Source organism: Heliconius melpomene, chromosome 12, assembly GCF_056956725.1.
Source record: "Heliconius melpomene rosina isolate 202511_hmr_F chromosome 12, ASM5695672v1, whole genome shotgun sequence".
NCBI lineage: Eukaryota > Metazoa > Arthropoda > Insecta > Lepidoptera > Nymphalidae > Heliconius > Heliconius melpomene.
This window is the reverse complement of record NC_140400.1, coordinates 12,898,066-12,919,185: the sequence shown is the minus strand read 5'-3', so window position 1 is coordinate 12,919,185 and position 21,120 is coordinate 12,898,066. Positions and strand designations below refer to the sequence as shown.

The window sequence follows — 21,120 nt, the reverse complement described above, 5'->3', positions numbered from 1 at the left end:
TGGAAAGTGGGGAACGGAAGTGTCTTAATGGCAAATGTGTGCCTTAATACTTCCTAAGTTCCTAGTTCCTAGGTTCCCAAGTTCCTTCTGCCTACCCAGCTACGCATAATACGGCGTGATATTAAAAAAAATATATTGATATTTATTATAAATTCATAGTAAATACAATATGCACTTTTTAATATCTATTATAATTATTATTTTTTTTTAATTTAAATGTGATGTCTATTTAAAAATATTCAAATATTATATTATATTATATTAAACAAGTTCCCGCCCCCGGCAACTAATTTAACAGCGGAAGTACTCAGCAAAATTACACTGAGCTTATTTTGAATGAAATTTTAACTTTATAAATTGTTTCATATTTTATATTGATTTTCATATTATGTTTTATTATAAAGGGAAACTTAGTCTAATATAAAATGTTAATTGAATTGGTCATCATCTAGAAAGTTGCTTGCAATTTCCTTATTTTCTTAGAAAATAATTTAACTACCATATAAAAAAAATATTTCTCCATAACGTTACAATATAGGCTGAGAACATCAAGCCACGACGTTAAGGCGACAAAAAAGCGAGACGTGGTGACCCGTTACTGCATTTTACCTAGACGGTTTTAACCAAATAACTCTCTCGAGACTCTAGGTGTCGTGAAACTTTGAACAACTTAAATATTAATGGTTGTAAAAAGGAAAAGAAAAATATATATTATCGTGAAACACTTTATTTTCTCTTAAATAGAAAAGTTTCTTTTTTGTTTATACAAAGCTGTGGAGATTATAATAGGTGTTTTAACTTAATGTAGAAGAATGGAACTCTCATTTTTTTTAATTTCCTTATATTAATAAAGGAGGTAGATAGAGAAAATAATAAGATCGGAATATATTGATTACTTAATGTCTATATTATAATGAAAAAACATGTAAATTTAACATCCATACATATTGCAAGTAATGAATGAAATTAACTGATAAATAGTTCTAAGAATATTTAATTAAGAGTAGAAAATTATTAGTTCGGGACTCTAACGAGTTTTCTTAAGTAATATGAGTATTAGGTTCGGAACACATTATCGATGATAAATGAATGCTTCACGCCGCCCGCCCGGGCCCGCGCCGTCTGGAACGCAAGAAATGTCTCAACTTAGCTCGTTCTACTTGACTTACAAACTATGTAACCTTTCCCAACGTACCATATGAATTATTATTATTCATATTGTTATCAAAGACTCTAGTAATAATTTTGTTTTTCTTGTTTCATGTCGAAAATACAAGATTAAGATCTTGTAGTTATAATTATAGAAAAATATTGTTTTTAGTAGCATTATAGGCAATTCTGTAAATATTGCAACTCTTTAAAATTATAATCAATTCTTGCGTGTAAGCATATTACTAATTATAGGCTTTATTCAAATATTTTTTTAAATCATTCAATTAAAGTTATTATCTATATACATAGGTAAAACTTTTAATTCTTAAATGTGTTAAAATATCAGAGATTTCCAATTGTTTTCACTTTATTTTATAATAATAAAGTAAAATAAAACGTTTTAAAAAAATACAACACGCAAAATAAATCTTCATGTTCAGGTCAGTAGAGCAACTGTCAAGTCCAGGTGAATGTGACTCGGGGCTGGTTGGAATGAGATCTCGTCCGAGCGGCTCTAAGGGGGGCAGGGGCCGCGGGTCAGCTTGGGGCTCGATATCTCGTGTGTTCGCCCGGAGCCGACACCGCACTAAATCTGGTAGTGCGGTTAGCAGTGGACATGAAAGCGGTATGATACTATTTTAAAATATTTTTTTATATAAAGAAATTGGGGGCCGGCATGTGAGTGTCAATGCGAATGGTTGTTGGTTCGATTCCCATTTGAGAAAATGAAATATTTAATATTTGTATGTCTTCGATCTGGTGTCGAGACAATGTGTTACGTTTTGTTCCGCCAGACAACTTTCCGAGTGAACAATGCACAAAATTAACTATTTATTATTACACAAAACTTACGCCTACTTATTATTAACACAAAGCTTAACTTCAGAGCGGCCAAGACTCGTCGACCATACTATAGACTAGAGCTAAATTACCTATAATACCTCCGTAGAGCCGGTGTACGCCGGCACAGGTAGCACTCGCGCATGGTCGCCTCTAGGCAGCGAGGCGGCGCTACGTGAGGCAGCCTCGCTTCCGCTGTCGAGATGGCGAGCACCCGCCATTATAGCCTGGCTCGAGCTCGCGCTGGGCATGCCGCAGTATGCAGCTGCTGTGGCCGATAACGTTAAAAGTGGCAAGGTTGGTCAAAAAAGAATAATAATAATAATAAAATGCCTACATTTATGGTTATCTGTCAGTTGTGATGCGTGCGACTGTAAATGCGACAGGTTATGGGTTTGATTCCCATTCGAGGAAATAAAATACTTAATATTTTCATTTCCTCGCTCTGGTAGCGAGGCAAAGCGCAGAGTTAAGTTGCCATTTAACAAGAAATGCCATTAGAATTGGGCGGAAAGTGGGGAACGGGAGTGCTTGAATGGGAATACAGTGTGTTAATACTAGGTTCCTAGGTTCTCCCCGCTTACCTTGCTGCTGTTACATGTGAAGTTAAAATACAATTTTTAAGTATTTTTAAAAGTATTGTACATGTATAACTGCCTTTACATAGTCTGTTTTCAGTTATATTTTGTTTACTTTATTTTGTAATTTATAAATAAAATATAGGATAGCAATACTTGATAATATATAATTAATTCAATGAGAATTTTAAATATTTAAAAAAAATGTCAAGATTTTTCTTTACATATAAAAAAATAAAGTTAAGGAAAAATAATTAGAAATGGTGAAAGATTATTACCGTTTTACGATCATAATATCAGCAGAAAAGTTTAAAAGGTGAGTTGAGGAAACTTCATGTCTTACGATATCTCAAAACCCTCGTCAGTGTGACATAAATGATACGTCAAATTGTCATAATGACATATAATAGTTCAGTAAGGTATATAAGAGGTATGTCACGTCAATAAATATCATATGACACTATATCTACAAACTACTGATAAGTGTCCCCTTGCTGTAACCCTGCTATGTGCGGGAAACAGCGTGAAGATTTTTTTTACTGATAAGTAAAATCTATAATACGATATTATGTACCTACCAATCATTTTGATTTATCTGGTATATATTGCTAGGTAGTAGGTATGGAAGGTGAATTATAAAGTAATTATTTATATCGAATGGGCAGATGTTTAATGGTATATTTAAAATTAATACGAGAATTTGAAGGTTCGATTCCCACGCAAGGAAATAAAATATTCAATAATGTCATATATTATTTTTCGCTCTTGTTTCGACGCAAAGCACGGGATTGACTACCGCACCGCTACTCAACACGCAATGCCTCCAGAATTTGGCGGAAAGTGGGGAGCTCCCTCCCTCTGACTACCATAATACATGCGGGTGTAGCGTGAAGCGTAAACATTCTAAACAGAAGTTGAAATATTTACATAACACTAATATTTTCATAAAAATACCCTAGCACATTAGACTATCAAAAGAGAACGTCATAAAAACTTTAACAACACTACATAAATAACTTCAATAATTACTTTTAGGCTTGTTGGTCTATCATTAGGTAAAACTAATTTCGAACATTTAATTAACAAACATAATTAGTACCTGTGAAAAGTTTTCGTTGGCTATTTGTTTAGTTCAGTTTGTTACATATGCAGTTGCGGGATAACCTTTATTTGGCTACTGTAATTAAATAAACTGTACTGTAGAATTAATGGGTGCATTGTTAGTATGCTCGCTCGATCATTAATTATTAGACAAATCATAGCTCTAATGTATGGATTGTGAATAGCATAGTATTTGGGAAAATTTTCACATACGACTAATATTAGTTTTCATGCCACAGAGTATATATTTAGAGTGATACAATTATTAATCGTTAAAACTTAAGTTTATCTGTCTATACAACCTTGTCTTTACATTTTTATAATAATTTAATAATTAGGTGCTTAGAATATTCCGTTTTCTCCAACAAAATTTTGTTTTTTATTTATTTGTTACTAGAAAAGTAATAATGTTATGTTAATAGATATAAACGTATTTTTATTATCATCCTAACAATCTATCCACTAAGATTACATTATTACTCGAACCGTTTACCGACTTTATTAAATGTGTATATGTATTTGGCACATCCAAACAAAAAAAATGTTAACAAAATATTCAGAATAATAATTTTATCACATTTGTATGGAAATTGAGTTAGAAAAGCGTCCTTTGATAAATTCACAGTCTCGTCGTATTGTTTATTCAAACCACGTCTGTTATCGGTTCGCGGTTCGTGATGTTATTAATATTGAGGACAATTATTTCATATCGGGAAACAACCATTTGAATCCCGTTTAAGTGGTAGAATTGAAAGGAGACACCGCGAGCAAATTAAATACCTTGGAATTGATTTGAAATATTACTGTATATTATTATATTTCACAAGAACTATTGTTCTTGTGAAACGCAACGATTCGTATAAATTTAAGTTATCGTTAAAAAAAATAAAGATATTTATTGCATCTTTATATGACTTGTGTAAAACATATTTTTTTATAATATATATAATACAACTCTATTATAAGTTAGCTATTTACAAGCTTTTACACTACATAAACCAAGGAAATATCTATTACTGTACATATATAAGAATATATCTTGGTAGGTATTTTGTAATTCTATCATTCATATCACACGTTAAAATTATTATTGCTTTTGTTTTCCGCATGTGACCTAAAACTTACTAATTAAAATCTTACGTGCTCTTGATATTTTACGAGTACTGTGACATCCTGAAATTTAAAATAAAAATTATATTATACGTATACAACGTGCTCGTACTGTGTGCTTATGAAAGATAAATAATAACACATCTAATAGAGAATATAGCTTTTTCATATTACTTTATGAACATCGAAAATTCATTTTGGAGCTCGTAAACCTGACACTATCTCGACTTTTTATACAACGCCGCCGACATCGAGTACCTCATATTTTATATGAAAATCATATTACCCGGCTCTGTGAACGGGAAGTAACGAGACATTATTAAAATGTAAATTAATAAATATATTGAATTTTTTTATTAGTTAAAACCTTATTTATAATACCTTACGTGGTTCTGTCAGTGGTTTCGCCAATTTATGTAATTAGGACAATAAAAACGATTAGGATATATACGATAGTAGAAATATTGTTTCAGAGGGTGTCCAGACTAATATCTGTCCGATATTGGTTTGTGGGCATACGGGTACGCGACCCCGGATCCTCGAGCCGCCATTCTTATATCCTCATCCAGTCCGTAAGAATGGTGTCCCCCCCCCTCTCCTCCTTCCTTAGCTCCCTCCTTCCTTTTCCTATCCTACCCTTCTATTTTCCTCTCCCTTCGGTTTTCCCCACAAAGGGGTTTGGAGGTCAGACGGCAGTCGCTCCACGAAAACCGCAAACCGCCAGTACATGAAACGGACTAAGAAAAGACTGGGTACGGCTAGGGCGTCGCCGCAAAACGACGCGCAGGCACATCGCCCTACACCTGCGACAAGTGGGCAAGGGCTACCGTGTCAAGTACGGGCACGGTTAAAGACGCAAGTACCCAGACGAAAACTCCGCTTTGCAACGTGGAATATTGGCTCTCTAACCGGACGATGCAGGGAACTCGCAGATGTACTCATGAGACGTCGGGTCCAGTGTGCTTTCCTCCAGGAAACTCGCTGGAAGGGCAATAAGTCCCGTAACATCGGACAGGGTTACCGGCTTATATACACTGGGTCACCTTCGGGTAGAAACGGTGTAGCGGTAGTGCTTTCTGAAGAGCTTCAGAATGGGCTCCTTGAAGTTGACCGTCGCTCCGACCGCTTGATGCGAGTGAGGGTACTGACTGAGGGCGTTATCACAAACTTAATCAGTGCCTATGCTCCCCAGGCGGGATGTAGCGCGGCCGAAAAGGAGACATTCTGGGAGCAGTATGAAGGGGTGCTACTTGCTGTGCCGTCTACCGAAGTGGTCTTAGTTGGGGGGGACTTGAACGGGCACGTCGGTAAGGCTGCTGAGCCGTATGAACGTGTTCACGGGGGTTTTGGGCACGGTCTTCGCAATGCAGAGGGAGAAAACATTCTGAGAACCTGTATTGCGTCTGATCTGGCCGTCGTGAATACGTTCTTCCAAAAGAATTCTCAGCACCTTATCACGTATAAGAGCGGGTCCCACTCAACTCAAATAGACTACTTATTGACCAGACGGTGTCATATGGGCAGGGTAACTAACTGTAAGGTCATTCCAGGCGAAAGCCTAACGGCCCAACATCGTCTTCTTGTCATGGACTTTAACGTCACTCCGAAAAAGAAAGTAGCCGAGAAACGTAGGCCTCGGATCAAGTGGTGGTTGCTGAATGGACCGATGCAGACCGACTTCCTGGCAGAGGTGAAAAGTCACGATATTTCGACGAACACCGAGACTGCTCAGGATGCTTGGGATCGGGCTCAGTCGGCAATCACTGCGGCGGGCAGGCGAGTTCTTGGCCTTTCTAGGGGAGGACGTGTCATCGACAAGGAGACATGGTGGTGGAATGACGAGGTGCAGGAGGTGACTCGTGAAAAGAAGGCTGCCTTTAAGAAGTGGCAGGAATCCAACTCTCCTGAAGACAGACTGGAGTACACAGTAGCTAAACGTGCCTGTAAAAGAGCTGTAGCCAGAGCCCGCAGTGAAAGTTTGTCACCATTGTATGATAAACTTGAAACTGTGGAGGGGCAGAAGCTCATTTACAAACTGGCACGTTCCCGGGATAAAGTGACGCAAGATATCGCAAAATGTCTTTGCGTCAAAGATTCCCAGGGCACGCTGCTCTGTAGTCATGCCTCTGTGAAGGAGAGGTGGAGAAGCTACTTCCAGGAGTTGCTGAATACTCAGCACCCATGCAGTCTTCATCACGACCCACCGCCTAACCTCGGACTTATTGCCCCAATAACCCTTGACGAAACACGTAATTGCCTTCGACGCATGAAGAACGGAAAAGCGGTGGGACCTGACGACATTCCGATCGAAGCGTGGAAATCGTTGGGCTCTCTTGGTGTGCTCATGCTTACTGACCTTTTTAACCATATCTTGAACACTGGTAAGATGCCGCATCAGTGGCGGCTTAGCTTCATTACCCCTATTTACAAAGGAAGGGGCAGTGTTCAAGATTGTGGTAGTTATAGGGGCATTAAGCTTATGAGTCATACCATGAAGCTCTTCGAGCGCATGATCGACCTCAGGCTCCGCCGAGAGTGTACTGTCTCTGAGTCTCAATATGGATTTCAGCCAGGATCGGGCACCATGGACGCCATTTTCGCCCTCAGAACTTTGATGGAGGCATACAGGGAAAAAAGGAGAGCTCTGCATGTGGCCTTTTTAGATCTGCAGAAGGCCTTTGACTGTGTGCCTCGTCAGTGTATCTGGTGGGCATTGCGATCCAAAGGGATCCCTGAGGCCTATATTGAGATTATCAGAGACATGTACCACGATTCCGCTTCTATGGTTAGGACTGCTGTTGGCGACACTAGACCCTTCCCGATTACGGTGGGGGTTCACCAGGGCTCGGCTCTTAGTCCGTTCTTATTCAATGTAGTGCTCGATACTGTCTCGGCTCACATCCAGGACCAGCCTCCATGGCTGATGATGTATGCCGACGACATAGCACTCATTGCCGAGAACCGACTGACGCTGGAGCGTAAAGTGAACCTCTGGAAGGGTACGCTTGAGAACGGCGGTCTTAAACTAAATGTATCGAAGACAGAGTACATGGCCTGCGGGAGCCGGGACTCGAGCACCATCCTTATAGGTCCTGAGCCAGCCGTTAAGTCGGAGAAGTTCAGGTACCTTGGATCCGTTATGCACGAGTCTGGAGGCATCGACCACGATGTCCATGGCCGGATAAGCGCTGCCTGGGCCAAATGGCGGGAGGTCACTGGTGTGGTCTGCGACCGCAGAATACCGCCCAAGCTCAAGGGGCTGATATACAAGAGCATCGTCCGACCGGTTCTTTTATACGGCAGCGAATGTTGGCCAGCACTATCTCGGCACACTCAGGAGCTTCACGTCACGGAAATGAAGATGCTGAGGTGGATGTGCGGCGTAACGCGGTCTGACCGCATACGCAACACATTCATTCGAGGTAGTCTTGGGGTCCGTGACGTAGCGGATAAGCTCCAAGAGAGTCGTTTGAGATGGTTTGGCCACGTTACGCGCCGGCCTAAGAACTACGTCGGACGCAAGTGCCTTGCTATACCAGTCCCTGGGGTGCGACCTCCCGGACGCCCAAGGAAGCGCTGGTTGGATGTCGTGATGCAGGACATGAGAGCCAATGGTCTAACCACCGAGGATGCAAAAGATCGTGCAAAGTGGAGTAGGTTGTGTAGGAAGGCAGACCCTGGCAATTAGCCGGGATTAATGCCAGGAGGAAGAAGAAGAAGACGATAGTAGAAATATATAACACTCAATTATTTTAATAACTACATTATATAAAATTTGATTTGATTTGCGTAAATTATGAAACTATCACAATTTTTAGTTAAAAAATAAAAATCAGAAAATTATTTTAGTACGTATAGTAAGGAATTGACGCAGTAAAGCGTCAAATATTGTGTTCTGGTTGTTTCTAGATTCGTGCTTTGAATGGGCAGGTTCTGCTCGAGCTGACTGACAGCGACTTAGAAGTGGGCTTGGGGATCAGTCAACCGATGCATAGGAAGAAGTTGCGGCTTGCCATCGAAGAGAGGAGGAGACCAGACCTCGTGAGGAACCCCAGTATAGGACAGTTGACTCACGCTTGGGTGGCCGCCGAGTGGTTGCCAGATTTGGGATTATCACAAGTAAGTTCACTTTCGTTAAGTTTTATGGTGATGTAAATTAAGTATTGGGTACTAACTTGCATGCAGACTTATTATTTTAAAGAAAACTTGATTAAAAAGTGTAAAAAATATTATAACATAATAAATGGATATAACACTTGGTTTCTGTAGTTTATACGTTAATTGTAACTGCTTTTACTTTAAATTAAAGTGGAGGTTACTAACCATTTTAACAGTATGCCGAGTCATTCTTGGCGAATTTGGTAGACGCCAGGATGTTGGATACCATCAGTAAAAAGGAATTGGAAAAATATCTTGGAGTTACCAGAAAATTCCACCAAGCTTCTATTGTACACGGAATACATCTTTTGAGAATCATGAAATATGATAGACAAGTAAGTATTTTGCAACTCATACTTATGCATTTCAGGTAAAAAGGCAAATAAATAACTAAACTTACTAATTAACTAATATATAATTACAGAACAGTTATTATGAAATTGTAATTAAAAATAGCTGATAGTTTATAAAATTTATTACAGTTTGTTTCTCGTAATAATATATATTAGTATGTTATAATATATATTAGTCTATTCACTTTGTAATCTCCGGGACTGGACAGTCCAAAGTGTGTCAATCTCAGGGATAGGTCTCATTACTTAGCAGTCCCGCTTATATAGCACAGCCTCATTAACAAGACTGATCTAGTATCTAGACCTATCCCTCGGGATCTAATACCTACTTCTACTCTTATAATTACTGCAGTATTATAAAGCTATTATAAAGAATATATAATAAGCTGTATTCCTTGATATTTACTCTATATAAATTGTGGAAATGCGCAAGGAGAATTTAAATCTGTTTAACTTAAAAAGCAAACAGTCAGTTCGCTACGATAAACGAGGAAAGATAAGGCAAGAGTAAACAAATGACTGTACTGGAGACTCTTAGGAGATTTACAAACATCAGTCGAAACAGCCTCGCGGCAAGCTGTGAGCTCTGCGAACACGAGGACGTTATGTGACATTTAAAACTATCGTATTCATATGACAAGGTCCGTTTTGCAAAAAGTTATTTTCAATTCAACTTGTGTTATATTCTGTAATACATTTTTTCTAGAAATAAAGTAATAGTAATAATAAAAATAGTTTAAAAGCTGAATATCTCTGATGAAATAAAAAAAAATGGTATAAAATTACATCTTAATGAGTACATAGTGTACTAGCCATTCAAACACGGCTTGGCTCGTTTAAATTTATGAACAAATTATACAAAAACGTGACGAATTGTAGTTTATGTATTATTCTGGCGTACAAACTATATTACTGTAAAGTTTCATCTAAATCCATTCAGTAGCTTTTGTAATTAAAAATATAATACATAAACCTAGATGAAATAATTAGAATAATTAAATGATAACATAATTAGATATTACTAGGAGCGTTCATAAGCATATACGAGTACATATATTTAATGCATAGTGTGATTTCGGCCTTATAAACTGTCTCGTATATCTCCGGCCCTGGTAATGCTGACACCATTAATCATTTCTTGTTCAAGCCCTCTTTGAATTCCGCAATGACATTGAACAAAATTTTTCCTCGTTTATCTTTGCTATATTTAATAATTTGATATGAATTATTGTCGTTACACTTTAAGGATCTAGCTTATTTTTTGACAGTCTAGCTATAATTTTATATTAAAACGTGTATATAATATAATTCCACAGTGTATTCTAGATTTGCCACTTCCAAAATTTAAAATATCAGTAAAAAAAATTCTGACAAGTAAAGCTTATTACACTGTTCAAGAATACTTAGAGGACAAACATGTATGGAATTAATGTCTATTGAATGTAATGCAGGATAGCTGCCAGCTAATGTAACAGATTGTGATTGTACCATTGATTTTGAAAAGAGCAACTGTTAAGTTTCTTGCCGGCTCTTCTCAGCAGAACTGCCTTCCGAACCGGTGGTAGCTTTTTGTTCATATGTTCATTCGACGATTCAAAAGTGCTTATAATAGTCTATTTGAATAAAGAATATTTTGAATTTGAATTTGAATTTATTAAACCTTTTGAGGAACATTACTGTAAGATTTTTTGCTAAATTGACTCAAGAGATAAAGATGAGGTTTAACATATAATACGGTAGTATGCATTATGACTTCTAAATGAATGAATGAATATAATAAAAAAATAAGACATTTAATATATTCTTTTTCTCGCTTTGGTAATAAGGCAAAACGCGACGTCGAGGTCCGCCCCTATGCATCAGAATTCGGTAGAAAAGGGGTTCCATCTGCCTACCCTGCTATAAATGTGAAACTTAAAAAAATTAGTTCTTTTAAATTATTAACTTTAACGTTATATTATTTAGGCTTTGGCAGTAAGGCGTCATCAATGTGAAAATGTAGATGCAGATCCTCTTGTGTGGACCAACCAAAGATTTATTCGCTGGGCACATAACATTGACTTAGGTGAATTCGCTGATAATCTTAAAGGTGAGAAATAGTTTAATTTCAATTATTGAATGAGATAAACAATTCAAGTAGATCTAAGCCAGAATCAAATATAAGAAATAGTAACTTAATTTAATTATTTTAGATAGCGGAGTGCATGGTGGTTTGGTGGTCCTAGAACCATCATTCACAGGAGAAACAATGGCCACAGCACTGGGGATACCACCATCTAAAAGTATAATACGGAGACATTTGGTGGCTGAATTTGACGCTCTAGTCATTCCCGCAAGGTACATATTGAAATATTAAAATGTAATATAAACTATTATACTCTATGAAGCATTTATTTTAACATTACATAATACATAACTTATCAAAATATTGATAAATTCATCGGCCAAAAGACAAGTTAAGAGAAAAGAAAATTTATTCGATATTCGTTAATTCTGGTATTTAACATTGTAAAAAGATTTAAAAACACATAATACTATGAAAAAAATATTGCATGAGAAGAATAGTACTGCCATAAGCGTATTGCCTGTAGATGATTATAATATAAGGTGCAATCCTGCAGGTATACGATATTTTGCCAGGTGGAAGAACTGCAAGTGGAGGCTGCCCGAGCATCCATGTTGTCCACAAAACAAAGATAAATCCAAAAAAATCAAAAAGCTTTCCTTCAGAAAATAAATGTCGCTTCGATGTCCTCTTACAATATATATTATACATACGAGTATATCTGTACTTATGTAAAGTTTCCTTAAATAGTAAAATGCTATTTTTACACCGAATTATTTCGCGATATCCCTATTTTTCTAGAGCCATATCTTCAAATTGCTCTGTAATTTTACGTGATAACTTTACGAGCGGTGAAGACTGATTGATATGTAATAAATAGTAGGAATTGTGGCTCGTTGGCAAAGAAGTAATGAATGTTCGTAATGGAATTTTCAAAATAATATCTATCGCTCTTCGTCTATGTCAGTGTTAGATTCGATGTGCCCCCAGAACTCTCCAATGCGTAGTTAAGATTTGTCACATTTAATGTTATTCGAAAACGATCAATTTTGTAATTTTAGTCAATGTATAACATACGAAGTAGCACATAAAGGCATCAAATGCTTTATGTTATTCTAGAGGGTCGATCACGTCCCATTACGAAGATTTTTTAAAAAATATTCCAATATTTCATTTTAAATTATAACACATTTTAAAACATAGAAAACCGTTAAAAAATCATTCAATATTATTAGAAATAAAGACAGAACCATTCACAATAGCTTTAGGATTATAACAATAAATAGTATTTACTAATATTGTAAGATAAATATGTTTTTGACTTGTATACATTAGTATTGTAAAGTTTAAAACGGTGTTTTAGTTTTACTATAACATTATCGATTGGCATATAAATGTGAATAAATCCTTATAAAAAGATAAACCCTAAGGGATATCGAGCCAATTTCTTTTCTTGACCATCACCACCCCTAACTTGGCGATCCTTACATCGAAAAAGAACGGTAATTCATTTTATGGATACGTCATGAATGCCTCTCTGTCATCATCATTTTAGCTTCTGCAGACGTAAGGATATTGTTTGGTGCTAATGATTTGGGTCATCACAAAATAAATTAATGGAAAAATCATTAAAAGACATTCTACTTATACTACTACTTTTCTAAAATATTTTGTAAATTAAGTATTTTAAAAATTATAATTTGAAATAATTCCAATACCAATTTTGTAAACAATTGGGTTGAAAGGTTGGTATCGTTTTACATATTATTCTTAAAGATAAATTGAACCTTGCTTTACATTCTCAAGTTTAACTCAAATTAAATGATAATTCAGTATTATATAACCAATTTATAAACACATTTTTAATTCAAGCTTTCTAGTAACGTGAATATAAAATATTAAATAATATCTATTAATAAAAATAAATAAATTTATACATATATTTAACCATCAGTATCCGAGCGTCAGCAGAAGCAGTTAGTTCGCACCTTTCGGGCTTTGACCACTCTGTCCGTACAAAATTTCTTTCTTCCATCAACATTGATTGATATTTTATTTTGGACCATACGTTTGTTAATTTGAAACACAGTGATATGCTTGTCTTAAATTTAGACATTGTAATTAATGATTGTTGTTTTCGTATTCTATTACAAAGAAAAATATCGCGCTGATTATTGTTCCCACGGTCGATACATTTGAACGTCCACAATTGCATCTATATATATATTTTAACGTAACCGTAAACGTCTACGGTTGTATTCTTTATATAACAAATAATACAAAATACATGAAAAACCTACATATTAAACATAATATACACTTCGGAATTTTGTTATTTTATAATTTAATTAACTATATTATACTTATTTTTGTAGTTGTAGTATAGTAACCATGATTTTCTTAATGTGAACATGTCTTTTAACTTTTACGGTATTATTCTTTGTAATGTCAATTTCTAAATTTTCCTTTTGTTTTCTCTTAGGCCATTTTTGTCATCATAACTGTACACAACTAGCATGATTCGTATATTTTTAAGTGCATCATGCTTTTGGTGTCTATGCCGAGTTTCTTGATTTCTAATAGCTCTTCGAAGTCAGCGTTTAATATAAACCATTTCCATCATCGAGTGTCAAATATAAATGATATATGTAAAATAATTAATTAATAAACTGTAATAGTAAATGCATGTTTGCTTTTTATGTTAGAAAATATTTGAAAGTTAGTACAAGTTTGAGGGAGTGGTTTAAAAGAGATAAATATGCTGACCGCTATCTGGCTGTTTACTGTCTGCAATGTTTTCTCAAATTTGTACCAACGGAGCGGATGACATAATAAATGGTCCCAAATTGCAGGAATATGTTCGGACATCAAATAAGAATGTTGGGGCGGCCCTTCTCGAGATCAGTGGCTACGGGTTTGCCGGGAATCGACTTTACGGCTGACTCTAGAAGACATAGTTTGCGGGTACTATTTGTACTTACAATTTTATAAAAGCAATAACTACTAAGAAAATTAAGTTTAAAAATATTAACCATTTAAACTAATAATTAAATAATTAACAAAAAAATCTAAATATAACATGATTATATTACATTAATAAAAACTCAGGATTAACTTCCAAATTCTCCGCTACTTTCATAATAAAATTATATTGAAATTAATTTTCAGGGTTCAATAACCCGTGCACTAGGCGTGCTCAAGCCCAAACACGATAGACCATCGCCATCAAGTTCCAGTGAGAGTTCCAGCGTGTTGAGTCTGACTCAGCCCTACATGTCATACTCTCCGCCCATCGCAGTGCGTACTCTTTCCCAACTGAGTATGACGTACGCTCCGCCACCGACGTTGCAAGAGTACGAGCCAATATACACGCCGCTCAGTCTATATTCTCAGTCCAGTGTATCGACGAGAGACAGCCTGCAACGCATTAATGATATTAAAGAATCGAATATTACGCATAGGTAAGTTATTAGTATGGCTTGATTCCCATTCGGGCAAATTGTTTATTTATTTTCTTTGCTCTGATTGCAATGAAAAAGTGAAGAGTTAAGTTCTGCTACTCAACTCATAATATTTAACTATTTAAAAAAATGTAACACACACATATCCTAGTACGCGTTATACTTTATATTATTCTAAAATGTTTTTAATTTCGTAGGCTAGTTTACTTACTTGATTGAACTTAATTTTTTTTAACATTTAAGTTACATAAAAGTTTTAATTGTTGTAACATAAATAAATTCTCAAAATCATTGAAATTTTCAAAAACAATACTAATAACATTAATAATTTTATTCTCTCGGAAATAGAAAGAATATAGAGTACTTGAAAAAAAACTTTCACATGTCCCTCTGTAAAAAGTTACAGAAACGTCAGATCTATTTTTTATTATGGATTTTGAGTAAATTTTATTTTGTCCACAGATATGGCCACAAAGTAGATCAGGCTCATCGAGTCAGTTCCCCTTTACCAGCGAAGACCAGCGACGACACCTCCGTCAGGCAAAAACGACACAGGCGCGTCAAAAGCATCGGTGACATTAACGCATCTAGTAAAACTTCAGTTTAAATTAAATTTATAACGCATGTTTATGTAAAAATAAACAATTCATAAAGGTAAATAAAAATGAGTAAAATATACGTGAAAAACACATAATATGTAGATGAAATATTTAAAGGTCAATTTTTTTTTGGAATTTGAAGTGTACTTTAGCTGAATATTGAAATAGGATGAGTAAATCCTAATATAATCTGAGTAAATAAAAAGTGTTTCTCACGATAAGTCCTTTTAAAATAACAAAATTGAAATTAGGTTTCTTTCCAACATTATCGAATTACATAATATATTGAATAAAAAATAATTTAATTGATTAATTTTACAAAATTTTGGGACACCCTATAAATATATCGTTAATGAAAACGAAATAGTTTTTTTAATAAAAATCATAATTTTAACATTTTAACACCGTTCAAGATATCATAATGCTATAGTTAGCTATAACTAAAAAGTCAAAGAAAAATCTTTATATACTAAAACAAAATCTTAATACTTGCTGCTAAGTTTTTGAACAATAAAAGTACCTATTTTTGGCATTTTTAAAGTGTTGTTTTACACTTAGGAAAGAAAAGTATTATTTTAGAAAACGTATAAAAAATTTGAACCCGCGTCTCTCGAACCAAGCGCTCTGACCACTAAGCCGTACGTTCCAGGCGATTTTCAAGAGGGTTCAATTTTTTATACGTTTTTCAAAAAAGTATCTAACAAGAAACACCGACTCAATAATACCTTTAAAATGAAGATTCCGATTCAAACCTAAACGCAGAAGAATCTAAAAATGTATAATAATAACGTATTTACACTTTTATTACGAATGTTCCTATCACTTAGGAATCCCAAAGTAGCTTACCCCAGTGTTATTAACATACTATTTAGCATATCATAATATTCATACGGACGGTACAGACTGAGAAAAAATATCATAATTACTTTTCTTATGAAAATGAATATTCCTTTTATGGATATTACTTGTAATTTAATATAAAATTAATTAATCCTTAAAAGTATATAATTTTATCCATATTATTATTATTAATTCGCTGTAAAATCGCCGAACACTGTGATAATATTAATATTCACATTTTAGTTAGGCGTCTCTTTTTTTGTAAATTATTACTTAGTCAATTTGTACGAATAAATAATTTATATCATATTTATGTCAATCGAGCTTGGATTTTTAATATATTGTTATTTTCTATTATTTGATTTATTTCGTTATTTTTGTTACAGTAATTTTTAACTTTAGTTGTAATTTTATTTGTATGTGATATGTTTGAGTTACCACCGACTATATTATGTGAATGTCTGAAATAAAAATATAAAATTTTATATTTTGTTTTTTCTTTACTACGATCCCCGTTCTTTGTGCGGAAAATAAACTGAATATAAAAATAAAGCATCTGTTTTCGATACGCTGCCACTTTTCATTGTGTTTTTTCCAATATTCTCCATGAATATGCATGTATTTCCCACCACTTACAATATACAATGTATTGATTTATTCAATTGTTATTTACTTTATACGAGTCTACTTTTGTTTGCGAAACGTGATCTTAAATAAACTCTTCTTAATAATAAAAATCAGAAAATACTTTATTTTATAAGATTTTTTTCTTCGCTTGATGATATGATTCTTTTTATTGCTTAAAATTGTGAATATTTATAAAATTTATAGGTATTTTATATAATTAAAACATTACAAACTTGTTTTCGTAGTTAATTTCATACAAAATAAGTACAAACTTGAGTTTGTCAACTTTTATAAATTGTACTTCTCGTTGACCTACAATCCTGAAATTCGTAGTCGAAGTGGGCGAAGTTCGACTCGCACTTAATCACTTTTAGGTAATAATAAAAGCTATCCTGATCTTACGAACCGTAGTAGTTACGAATGTTAGTGGCAGTGCAGTCTGACTGTAAACGTAATGGTTGGGGGTTCTATTCGCTGATGATTGACAGCAAAATTATATTTAAATTGAATTCCTTTCACCGCTCTACTATAGGTACTCGTACATAACACGGCATTGAGTTACTGGTACTCAACACGCAATGTCTTGAAAATTGAGCCCTAAGTGATGAGCGAAGTGCGTTTAGTGTTTACATTAGGTTCCCTTCTACCTGCGCTGGTATGTAGAATAAAGTGTAAAACCGCTTGGTTCTTAGAAAAAAAAACTCATAACGATTACACGTACAGACAAATTAGACACTTAGGACGTTTCTATAATAAAATTAGCCAGAATTAATTGTTTTTTCTGGCTAATAAAATTAGTCAGAAAAAACAATTCATCAAGATGAAAAAAAAAACAGTATTAAATGACAATTATATTATAACTACTGTTATGATAAATATTATGATATTAAATAAAAAAAATCTAGTAGCACACTAAAGAGGCTCGATAATTAAATTATACACAGCCAATAAAAGACCAGTATTCAATTAAAACTACTCCACAAGGAATGTATTAAATAGGATCAAAAGCGATTTATTACTGACTCGTCTCTGTTGCGGATTAAGGTGAATAAATTGAGGGGCTGAAGTCTCCTGCAACATGTTGAGACTGGTAAGGGCGATGTATTATTCAAATAAGTAGGTATATTTTAGACTTACCTACTTCCTGAAACGTATTTAGATTTTTTTATTTGTGTTGTTTATGAATATGTATGGTAAAAGGGTGAGAAGAAAAAGAAGCAGTCGTGTCAAACGTTAGATTTTTTTATTTATTTAATTATTATATAAAAAAGAATTATTTGTATGTACTAGTATGTATTTCATTTTTACATTGCATAAATATAAGAGTTTTGTCTAATTATAAAAATTATGTCTTAATGGAAACGGAGTGGCTTAACACAAGGGCACCTGGGAAAGGTGCATCTGCCTACCCTGCTGTGTATGGGATACACGAAATCAAAAAAATAGAAAGAAATATGAATATAAAACATAATGATTTAACCTTTTAAATTGTCCAAAGAATTTCAATGCGGTTTTCATTAATCGACAGTGTGACTCAGAGAACAGGAAAGTGATAACAATATCATGAAATCTTAATGAAATAAAAGTTTTAGTAAAATATGTAAAATACAAATATAATTGCATTTGAAATTTAATCGACCTTAAAAATTTAAATAACACACGCTCAGACAGACTTTATTTTTCATGACGTTAGTAGAATTAATGTAAAAAATTTATGTTTTCATATATTCAAGTATCTTTTTATAATCATTAAAAAAATAAAAAATATCTGAGAAAGATACTCGTATTCATCGAAAAGTAAAATATTTTTTAAAAAGCTGAAATGTGCCAAGAAACATCTAGATAACCTGTTGAAAGCAAGCGAGGTCAAGTGCAGATCTGATACTGTGCAATGCCTATAAAGAAATGAGAGTCTTAAATAAAACTTTCAGATTAAAACCTCTTTTATGATTTTTTAAATCATAATATGCAAATATAAAACATTTTTTTAAAATGTTAACAAAACAATCGTTTCAAGATAAAGATAAATTAGTTAGAGACCTGAAAAATAATCCAAATAAATACCTCGATCTTGTTCTATAAGTGGGGATAAAGATATGGCGTGGGATGCACTTAATATCGTAATATCCTACTAATAATGAAAATAGAAACATATATCCGTATATAAATGTTCTGAGGTTAATTATTTTATCCAATTTTAATCGTTTTTGTCGGTCTGTATCAAATCTTGCAGGTTAAATTTGACCTATGCCCCGGATTCCAACTGAGATGTTTGAATTTTTTGGTGCTTATGACAATGCAATACTGCATAATCCGATATAACTACTTTAATGCAAACATAACCCATAAAAATATATTTTTTTTATTTGTCGGTACTATAAAAAAGCAACTTACAGATTTTAATCAACCAGTATAAAATTTCCACAAGTAAGAACTTGTTCCCTTTTTTTCTTATGAGTCTTAATTATTTACACAAATTGATGTCAATGGATTTTGTACATCCCCTGATAAAAGACAATCCAATTATAAATTTAAATTATATTTTAATAAAACCAGCTTTAAGCGCACGTTGCAGAGTTACAACTTATTTTAATCCAACGTTATACGAGAACGACCGGCAGCAGTGTACTGTACCTACGTGCTTACAATAAATTGACTAGAGACTACCGGTTAATTTTTTTATACAATTGAAATATATTGAACGTAAATATTAAATATGAATTTAATTTGTGTCATATGTTTCAGCTTCACAGGTTCCTTCTGGGTGACCTAATTGAGTAGCAGTGTTATTGTAGCAGTTGATTGAGTAGTAGCGTTATCCTAGATAACTCGTTTTCTTCCCGAAATCGAGATATTGCGTGTTGATTTGCGGAACTAAACCCCGCAGTTTTATATTGCCAGAACAGGAAAGTAAAAATAAATCATTCCCTCGATTGAGGCTCGAGCCAACAAACACCGCGTTTACAGCTCATATTTCTTTTATTGGAAGTACTACATTTTATTGCATAATCTAAAATTACTTTAATCATGTTCATGTAATATATCTCGCAAGCAAAAATACTTCTCGTGGAACGCATACGATTCTAACATTTCCGAATAACTGGCGTTATTTTCCGAAAAATTTCTGTTATATATTTTAATCAAAGTTTTTAAAATATCTTTTTACGTTTTTTCGTTTCGCTAAATAAAACATTCTTTACCACCTTTTCCTTTGTATATGAAAGACTAAAATTCCCAGAATGTGAATAGAAAATATATTTAGTAATAACCTTTTACCAAGTGACCTTTAATTCAATACAATGTATCGGCTATGAATATTATAATAAGAAAACAGAAAACCCTCAACGATTTTCTCTTCAGCCACAGACGCCAAACAGAGTGGATAAAAAAGTAATAAATTTATGCATGTAACATATACCTAAGAAGAGCCAAGATTTTATGTTAATCTATACTTATAATAAAATCGTTACTGATCGGTGTCTGTATATGGATGATATATGTATGTGAAAAGTTGTCATTGGAGGCATTTAACACTGAAATAGAACCCAAAACAATTTTTTTTTTAGTTTTTGCCTGTTTCTATGTGCTTTTGTTCACGATAATCTAAAACATAGCTTAATTGATTTAAATTCAGTTTGTAGGTACTATTGTATTGTGGCAAGCTGTGTTTGTTTTATTTCAATCGGTTCATAAATAATTGATTTTAAAATAATAATCTCATTTGAACGCGTCAGTAAATCACCTTAGTAAATAAGTAATCGTGTAGTTTTAATTAAAAAAATTAATTCACCAATCGGATAAGATCAGTGTGGTCAAAAAAAAATACTTTTACAGAGATAGATTTGTTGAATATTTTTATAACATAAATATTTAAGAAAATCAATTAGGTTATTAAATTATTTATTTGAGAAGTCAGAAAAATCTCTATGTAATCGATACAAAAAATAAGATTGATAAATTAAAACTAAAATATTAGAACTCTAAAACATAAAAAGGAATAAAAGAAATTTTCAAGTTTGATCTTCAACGCTCTCTAGTATTTTACGCTACGTTTCACATTTCCTTGTGAAGCAAACTATTCCATTTGGATACACAACAAAGTATATGTAAGTTTGATGATTGACAATATCACAAAAGAATAAAAGAACTTATTTGCGTATTGTTGGTATTCTTCATATTTTTTGTAGATATTTGTGTGAATAAAAAAATGTAAGAAGATAAAAGACTGATAAGAAA

At 33.8% G+C, this 21,120-nt stretch overlaps 1 protein-coding gene across 14 annotated transcripts in view; it reads left to right on the top strand.

Moving 5' to 3' along the window:
- Window positions 1-16,742, top strand: part of Liprin-gamma (liprin protein kazrin) — a 42,363-nt gene extending 25,621 nt beyond the window's left edge. For 6 of the 14 annotated variants that reach the window (XM_085193861.1, XM_085193860.1, XM_085193859.1 and 3 more), the window contains exons 11-19: window positions 1,593-1,777; window positions 2,102-2,289; window positions 8,691-8,900; window positions 9,116-9,274; window positions 11,258-11,381; window positions 11,485-11,629; window positions 14,210-14,321; window positions 14,526-14,818; window positions 15,281-16,742. In XM_085193861.1, coding sequence (XP_085049987.1) covers window positions 1,593-1,777; window positions 2,102-2,289; window positions 8,691-8,900; window positions 9,116-9,274; window positions 11,258-11,381; window positions 11,485-11,629; window positions 14,210-14,321; window positions 14,526-14,818; window positions 15,281-15,425 — 1,561 coding nt within the window. In that variant the 3' untranslated portion in view covers window positions 15,426-16,742. Of the gene's footprint in view, window positions 1-1,592; window positions 1,778-2,101; window positions 2,290-8,690; window positions 8,901-9,115; window positions 9,275-11,257; window positions 11,382-11,484; window positions 11,630-11,913; window positions 12,860-14,209; window positions 14,322-14,525; window positions 14,819-15,280 lie in introns of those variants that run through there. The other 8 variants (XR_014878524.1, XR_014878523.1, XR_014878522.1 and 5 more) reach the window with 5 other exon arrangements.
- Window positions 16,743-21,120: the final 4,378 nt, after the last annotated feature.